At 43.6% G+C, this 9,156-nt stretch overlaps 1 protein-coding gene across 1 annotated transcript; it reads right to left on the bottom strand.

Annotated features, from left to right (window-relative positions):
* Positions 1 to 3,053: 3,053 nt before the first annotated feature.
* On the bottom strand, positions 3,054 to 9,156 carry LOC149453381 (uncharacterized). The gene is made up of 6 exons (XM_089688384.1): positions 8,998 to 9,156; positions 8,739 to 8,873; positions 8,529 to 8,652; positions 8,213 to 8,412; positions 6,455 to 6,596; positions 3,054 to 4,467 (listed from the first exon to the last, which is right to left on the bottom strand). Exons 1-6 carry the CDS (start codon positions 9,079 to 9,081, stop codon positions 3,197 to 3,199), a joined length of 1,956 nt encoding a protein of 651 aa, XP_089544510.1. The 5' UTR covers positions 9,082 to 9,156; the 3' UTR covers positions 3,054 to 3,196.

Here is a 9,156-nt window from a genome sequence, read left to right as displayed (position 1 = left end):
GGAACAAATTATCAAGTTCTAGCATGACCACATGGGCTCACTTCTACAATTAGATCCCAAAGTATGTCTTCTTGGCCTCCTCCTGGACCTGCCTGAGCATAATTTCTTTGTTAGTATAAAAAAAAATGGCCACTTCCCCAGTCTATAACTGGCCTTTAATGGATAGACCAAGGGCAGGTGGACCTGAGGGAGCCTACCCCTCCTTAAAGGTATAGGAGTGCACTGGACACCCAGCATGTAGCACAATGGCAGCCAAGGTGTCCAGTGCACCCCCTCGACCAACAATTCAACAGTACAAAAAATGGCCGCTGCCCAAGTCTATAACTGGCCTTTAACAGATAGACCAAGGGCAAGTGGACCTGAGGGAGCCCACCTTTCCTTAAAGGTACAGGAGCGCACCGGACACCCAACATGTAGCACAATGGCAGCTAAGGTGTCCAGTGTGCCCCCCTTACCAACAATTCAACAGTACACAAAATGGCCGCTGCCCTAGTCTATAACTGGCCTTCACAGCATGGAGCACATGGAAGGGCAATGCATGTCAAACAACAAAAGAGAAAATTTCCCAGCTCAGCTAGCCAACCAGCCTGCAAACAAACCGAACTAACCTAATAGTATGCGTTAAAAACAGGTATTTATTTAGCACACATTTGCAAATACAAATGTAAGCTACAGAGCCCTCGTCACGGCACCCCAATTTTCTGTAGTTCCTAACTCTCCAATTTTAAGAGCCCCCATAGTAGAAGCACATGTATTTAATGGATAGACCAAGGGCAGGTGGACCAGAGGGAGCCCACCTTTTCTTAAAAGGTACAGGAGCGCACTGGTCACCCAGCATGTAGCACAATGGCAGCTAAGGTGTCCAGTGTGCCCCCTCGACCAACAATTCAACAGTACAAAAAATGGCCGCTGCCCTAGTCTATAACTGGCCTTCACAGCAAGGAGCACATGGAATGGCGACGCACATCAAACAACAAAAGAGAAAAATTCCCAGCTCAGCTTGCCAACCAGGCTGCGAACAAACCAAATTAACCTAACAGTATGCGTTAAAAAAAGGGATTTAGTTATGGCACGGCACCCCGATTTTCTGTAGTTCCTAATTCTCCAATTTTAAGAGCCCCCATAGTAGAGGCACATGTATTTAATGGATAGACCCCTCGACCAACAATTCAACAGTACAAAAAATGGCTGCTGCCCCAGTCTATAACTGGCCTTCACAGCAAGGAGCACATGGAAGGGCGACGCATGTCAAACAACAAAAACTAAAATTCCCAGCTCAGCTTGCCAAAAGGCCTGCAAACAAACCGAATTAACCGGTCTAACAGAATGAGTTAAAAACAGGTTTAGTTAGCACACGGGCGGCACAGTGGCTTAGTGGTTAGCACTTCTGCCTTGCAGTAACTGGGTCATGGGTTCAATTCCCAACCATGGCGCCTCCTGCATGGAGTTTGCATGTTCTCCCTGTGTCCGTGTGGGTTTCCTCCGGGTACTCCAGTTTCCTCCCACATTCCAAAAGCATGCTAGTAGGTTAATTGGCGCCTGTCTAAATTGTCCTAGTTTCATCCCTGGCCATGCAGGGGTTGGAGAAAGACCTGGCAACCTATCCTGTAAAATAATTGCTATGAGAATTCATGGAAAAAGTCGCTTACGAGTGACGGTCCATGCAATCGCCAAGGGTCGGATACGACTGAATAGATAGAGAGAGAGAGTTAGCACACATTTGCAAATACAAGTTCCTTGTTACCCTTTTACCTGAATCCCTATTCAGCGCCCGAAAATTAGTTGCACGCCGGTGGATGCAGACAACCATTCCTACCCTTCAGGCATGGTTGACTGAAGTTAACTCAACTCTTCCGTATAAGAAGCTCATCTATATCCATAGAGGTTGCCTCACAAAGTAAAACAAAATATGGGATAGATGGCTTGGAGCGAAACATGTAGAGTTTCTTTTTTTTCTTTGGGAGCACTTTTTTAATGCACATGGTATTCACTCCTTTCCCCACTCCCTTTTTTTGGAGAGGTCTGTATGGCATTTGTGCAGTGCATCATTTGCATTCCTCAAGACAGTGAGGTATTTTTGTCTGGATATGGTGATGTATGGGGCTTATCCATGAGAGGCTGCCATTGAAGCCCGCGGATGAGTGTGCCCGTATTACATATCTGCAGCAAGATAGATTATACTATCTAATTAGTTTTGTCCATGGGGTAACCCCATTTTCTTAACGGAGATGATATATTCAAGCTGATAGGCTCATGATCAGACTACAGTGCCTCTTTGTGTGCCGTCACTGCATCTAAAACGGTATGGTATTTCATTTGGTCTGGTGTTATTAGCCAATTGGACGTAAGGTAACTAATTGCAATGGCATCCAGTCATATTGTTTTGCGCAGGACATTCCACTCCAATAGGCATAAATTACAGCGGAGCATACATTTTTTATATATTTGAAAAACGTTTATATATTTTACATCCATCAATTGGCCAGATGGTGCATAGGGAAATGCACCCTTGTCCAGTATAGATTTTTTTAGATGGCTTACTTCGCCTACCACTTCTGAGACTTGATGGAGTGGGGGTGTTTGTGACTAGGTTTACCCCACTCCCCTCCCCCAATGAACTTCTTATCACTCTACCTGCAGGCATTAAACATTTGTGTACTTATTGTTCGACCTATGCTGTGTCCACTATCTAGTCTCTTTTGTCGTCTCAAATGACTATTGGAAATGTTCCCCACTACAGAACATGTCAGGTCTAATGTGCAACATGTCATGTCTGTGTACCACATGGGCCTACCTGTCTCCTTCTGGACATTCATAGAGTTTTTTTTGTTTTTGTTCCATGGTATTCTTCAATCTTTGTGTACTCCCATAACCCTTTATGAGGGGCTACCACCCTCTGTACTGGATTTTTATTTCAAAGTATGCAAAATGAAAACAGAGGAAGGGGAATACCGGAAAGTGGGGGGTGGAAACAGTAACAGGAACATCCCACCATTGGAGTTACCAAAAAAAAAAGCAAGAAGCCAAAAAAAAAAAAAAAAAGACTCAGCCCATCCAACTCCATCTATAAATTTATTATCATTTGCTCACCTCACAAAATATTTTTTCCTACAGTTCTTCGGTTCCGCCAGTAAAAATCATCGTACATTGGTCAAAACACTCAGCAGGTGCCTTCCTTCTGATGTTTAATTAGATTTCATTTATCTGTAAAACATTTCCCGCACTCTGAACGCACTGAGGTCACTGCGCAGTGTTGTCTTCTCTGATGTGTAACAAGGGCTCCTTTCTGATTGAAAGATTTCCCGCACTCTGTACATGAATATGGACGCTCACCCGTGTGAATTCTCTGGTGTACGACAAGCAATCCTTTCTGATTGAAACATTTCCCGCACTCTGAACACAAGTAGGGACGCTCACCCGTGTGAATTCTCTGGTGTCTAACTAGTTTTTTTTTCTCAGTAAAAGATTTCCTGCACTCTGAACATGAATAAGGACGCTCACCCGTGTGAATTCTCTGGTGTTGCAAAAGGTTTCCTCTCTTGCTGAAAGATTTTCCGCACTCTGAACATGAATGAAGGCGCTCGCCCGTGTGAAACTTCAGGTGTTGCAAAAGGTTTCCTTTATTAGTGAAACATTTTCCGCACTCTGAACATGAATAAGGATTCTCACCCGTGTGAATTCTCTGGTGTTCCACAAGGCTTCCTTTTGTAGTGAAAGATTTCCCGCACTCTGAACAAGAATAAGGGCGCTCACCTGTGTGGATTCTCTGGTGTTGCACAAGGTGCCCTTTCTTAGTGAAAGATTTCCCGCACTCTGAACATGAATGGGGATGCTCACCTGTGTGAATTCTCTGGTGCTCAACAAGGACTCCTTTCTTAGTGAAAGCTTTCCCGCACTCTGTACATGAATATGGACGCTCACCTGTGTGAATTCTTTGGTGTCTAACAAGGTCACCTTTGTGAGTGAAAGATTTTCCACACTCTGAACATGAAAAAGGACGCTTACTCATGTGAATTCTTTGGTGTTTAACAAGGTCTTCTTTACAAATAAAAGATTTCCTGCACTCCGAACATGAATAGGTACGCTCACCTGTGTGACGTCTCTGGTGTTCAGTAAGTGCTCCTTTTTCAGTGAAACATTTCCCGCACTCTGAACATTCAAATAGATTGTCACCTCGGTGAGTTCCTTCATGGGGTGAGGCAGATTCCTTGGGATTAGATGGATCTGTTGATCTCTCTGCAGTGTGTGATCCTAAATGGACATTTGCACTCCTAGTATGTGATTGGTAAGAAGATTCCCCCTGATCAGAGGGATCCATTGATGTCTCCGGACAGGAAGGTCTGTGATGGATATTGGGTGTATTTGGATTCACTCCTGGAGAATCCTGTGTGATGGCATTATCTTCTGACTTCCAATCATCAGATAATAGAAGACGTCTCTCTGAGGAATTCCTGACATCAGCGCCATCTGATGGAAAGAAATAAAAAAAAAAAAGGAAAAAATGTTCACAGAAGTTCACAGATGTCTGAAATGCCAATCTTTCACCACCCAAAATTCAATCAGGAAAGTGTTCACACCGAGTCCATATATGATCTGCAATTTTTAAAAATATTAAATAACTAAGGCTTCATTGGTGGCTTGTGACTACATTGGATTGCCTGTATTTGTTTGAATTTTAAATTATAAAGAATTTGCAGATCATATATGGACTCCAACATGAACACTCTACTAAAAATGTCAGTAATAATGTGACGTTATATTGAGGAATGGAGATGGACCTTTCATATGGTGTACAGTATCTCCTCCTCATTTGTTGGGAACATGACGTTATATTGAGGAATGGAAATGGACCTTTCATATGGTGTCCAGTATCTCCTCCTCATTTGTTGGGAACATGACGTTATATTGAGGAATGGAGATGGACCCTTCATATGGTGTCCAGTATCTCCTCCTCATATGTTGGGAACATGACGTTATATTCAGGAATGGAGATGTACCTTTCATATGGTGTCCAGTATCTCCTCCTCATTTGTTGGGAACATGATGTTCTATTGAGGAATGGAGATGGACCCTTCATATGGTGTCCAGTATCTCATCATTTGTTGGGAACATGACAGGAATCATTAAGCCCTGAGGGAGGGGCAAAAAACAATGGGGGCATGGCTTCTGATGGAGTGAGCTGAAGCTGCTTTTACTTCATAATGACAAAGCCAGATAGGTGTACAGCTCCAGGAATACTTTTTTACCTCCAAAAATACCCTAAAGTTAATTTTAGGGAACACCAACTTGATCTATTACCCATTTTTTTGGTAAAATATTAAGAACTTCAAGGTAAAACAGCTCATAGTGCCTGAACACAGTTTTGGAACTTTCGCATGTTTTAGTAAAACTGCACATTTCATCGCAACTACTCGGTGTATCCAGGTGGAATATACCTTTCTTTTTAGGACAAATTGGGCTTTATTTTTTTGGCGAATCAATAAAAAACTGGACCAAAATAGTAAAAAAAAAATATTTCTTTGAATTTAGTTGTACATTTCTTGCTATTACCATAACTTACCACCAATCAACAACCCATCATTTATTTATTACAGGTACTTATATAACGCCGTCAATTTACGCAGCGCTTTACATATATATTGTACATTCACATCAGTCCTTAACCCTCAAGGGGTGTACAATCTAAGGTCCCTACCCTACATTCATACATACACATACTAGGGCCAATTTTAGACAGAAGCCAATGAATCTACCATCATGTCTTTGGAGTGTGGGAGGAAACCGGAGTACCCGGAGGAAACCCACGCAGGCACAGGGAGAACATGTAAACTCCAGGCAGGTGGTGCCATGGTTGGGATTCGAACCAGCGACCCTAGTACTGCCAGGCGGAAGTGCTAACCATTGAGCCACTGTGCTGCCCATATGTATTCTCCTGCTCTTGACAATTGCAGTGATACCAGAAAAGGTGATGGTATTTGTTGTTTGTACCCACAGTAGGGCCCAGAAACAAATCCTACCTAAAAATACTCTTGACTTTGACTCGGAGCATGAACTTTGACCTTGACCCTAACCCCGACACTGACCTAGAATCAATTTTATTTTAATGAATATTTTTACAATCACTATTTTGTTTACAATTTTCTCCTCTAGAAAGGAGAAAAGGATACATTTGGATCTTTTACTCAGTTCTAGAGGAAAAAATTGTAAACAAAATAGTGAATGTAAAAATATTAATTCAAATAAAATTGATTCTAGCTCAGTGTTGGGGTTAGGGTCAATTAAAGGGGAAATAAAACACGGGTGTGGGTTGCATATTGACTGATCCCTGTGACAGCCAATCACAGAGATTAGGTGATCCTCCCAGTTCCCAGTTGTTAATAGGAGACCCAAAGCTGTCAATGACAACTCAGTCTTTGTGCTACAACCGGTTTCTTCCATAGTGTCCATTACTTACCTGTGTCAATAGGTGGAGACATTTTATCCGGTTCACTTTTCATCCTCATCTCAATCTCCTCTGCCGATGGCTGATCGCCCCCCACACACGTCTCCACTTCTTCCTCTTTAACCTCAGATTTTATATTAATCCGTTCTTCACCCTAAACCCCAAAATAATAGAAAAAAAAAGTAAACTGCAGGAAGATATATAAAAGACGACAATGAAAGGAGGTGGAAGGTGGTCCAAGGGGGAGCTGGAAATAGGAATGGAGGGTGGGATGAACAATGGCTTCACTTCAGATGTAAAAGGCACATTTCACACGGAGAGAACTCTGTGAGGAGTCAGCTTTGCTCAGCAAGGGATCTGTCTGCTGATTCCTGCTGAGCAAGCAGATGGTTGGTCCCTGTGTCCACTCCACTTATGCAGAGCGGACACAGACACACCCTGCTCTCCTCTATGGGTATTCGGATGTAAATGGCCTGGATGACAGTGTGTACTCTCCAGCGCTCCAGGAATCAATTGCCAAAGGAAAGCCAGGGGAACCAGGGCAAAAGTTGGCCTATGGATAGCATTTCAGGGATGCAGCCCTCCTCAGACAGGGAACTCAACAACTGGAAAAAGAGCAAACAGGTGGCGAAAACACCTAGTGCATTATTAAAAAGTCAAAAAGACAAAAACCTACAGACATAGCATGTATGTAAAGCTTAGTATGAAAATAGAGATGGCCACAACAATAGGCAGGGTGTTCCGACTTTCAATGTGGTCCGCTTGTTGATGCGTTTCGGGGACGAGTCCCTTTCCTCAGAGCTAACGACCAGCCTGCATGTGAGCATGACTCACATGCAGGCTGGTCAATAGCTCTGAGGAAAGGGACTCTGCCTTTTTTTGATGTAAATGGACTGCCTGTCCAATTACGTCCCACTGCCACCCGATCAGATCCAATCTGCTAGACGAAAGGGGAACGGATCCCCATTCGTCTGCTTTTAGCAGATCAGATCTGATGTAGGCGGGTAGAACTGAACACATGTCCTTTTACACCCACGGCCCCATAAAGGACAATGGAGGGTCTGATCAGGTCCACTTGAAAAACAGACAGGAGGAACTGATGGGTCCACTCGTGTGAAAGGGGCCTAAACATTAAAGAGTTATATCACTTTTACCAAAAAACTGCCTATGCAAGTAAGGGGAGTGTCATAGTCTGGAGTCAGGCTCAGTGACCAGTAGTTGTAGCAGTAGAGAGGCTCCCACCTACCAACTAGATATTTACAGAAGAAGGTCACCTTGGCAGGTGAACTGGGCTCACTAGAGGTGTGGAGTCTAAGTACTAACCAGTGTTCACCAAAGCTCCTGATGGTGGAAATGGGTTTTGCTGAGTGTTAGTACCGGGTCCATCCAATTCCTCTGAGCCAAGGTAGCCAAGCCTTCACACCTTGGGGAGCATGGCATTACACCAGCTTGAACCCACGGGAGAAAAGGACAGCACCATGTCATTTAGAATACACCCAATGTTGGAGGAACAGAAGGTAGAGGAATACCCATGGTGTCAAGTAAATATATCAAAGACCCAGAAGAAAGATATCTATGTTGATATATAAAACACATTAACACTCGAAGGTTCTTCCAACACCTTGTAAGTTGGAAGCTCTCTAAGGGGGACTGGAAACCTGAGACTAGAGAAAAAGACATTACTTCCGATTTAAAATTAAATGATAAAACAATAAACTACAAAGAAGAATATTCTCTCACAAAGTTGAGAATCACTTCTGTGTTCCATACCTGATGATGGTGAGGGATGGTGTGACCTTCCTGTTTGGAATCCCAGGAATACAGAGGACAGGGACATCTCTCTGGTGGGTTCCCATTACTGGATCCATCTACCTGATGATGGTGAGGGATGGTGTGACCTTCCTGTGTGGAATCCCAGGAATAAAGAGGACGGGGACATCTCTCTGGTGGATTCCCATGACTGGATCCATCTGTAGGAAACACACACACTAACTGAATCCATTGTTTCTATGTGTTTATCAGATGATGGGGGATCTAGGTGGACCCTCCGTACTGCTCTCTCCTTTACAATAAAGTCTCCTCTTACCCGGTGATGTGAGGGGCGGCTGATTGTCCATCATGACGTCCTTGTAGAGGTCCTTGTGCCCTTCTAAATACTCCCACTCCTCCATGGAGAAATAGACAGTGACATCCTGACACCTTATAGGAACCTGACACACACAATGATATAGTCACCATCCAGACACATCTCTTGTCTGTTACTGGAGAATGTCCCAGAATTCCCGGCACCGCTCACCTCTCCTGTCAGCATGTCCATCATCTTTTTGGTGACTTCTAGAATCTTCTTGTCATTTTTTCTCTTGGGTTTCACGGAGTGAGGTGAAGGTACTGTGATGGTAAAATGGTCATCAGACTTCTCTAGGGGAACACTCTGCATTGAAAGCAAAAATCATGTCATGTAACCTCCCAAAATCCTCCTCACCTCTCCAGTCATCTTTGTGTTTTATTAATAGAGATGTGAGTGATGTCATGTGACCTCCCAGAATCCTCCTTACCTCTCCGGTCAGCAGGAAGATGATCTCCAGGGTGAGGTTCAATATCCTCTCAGTCATGTGACTCGTGTCCTCCCCCATCCTCATTGATGTGATGAAGTGATCCGTATAGGACTCTGATCTCTGTAGACAGATAATATGGCGCTCTCGCTGGTCATTATA

The sequence above is a fragment of the Staurois parvus genome, unplaced genomic scaffold, assembly GCF_062004578.1.
Source record: "Staurois parvus isolate SC_StPar_1 unplaced genomic scaffold, SC_StPar_1.0 ptg000449l, whole genome shotgun sequence".
In the NCBI taxonomy this organism is placed as follows: Eukaryota; Metazoa; Chordata; class Amphibia; order Anura; family Ranidae; genus Staurois; species Staurois parvus.
Note: the sequence above shows the minus strand (reverse complement) of the source record. Positions and strands in the feature narration are given on the sequence as shown.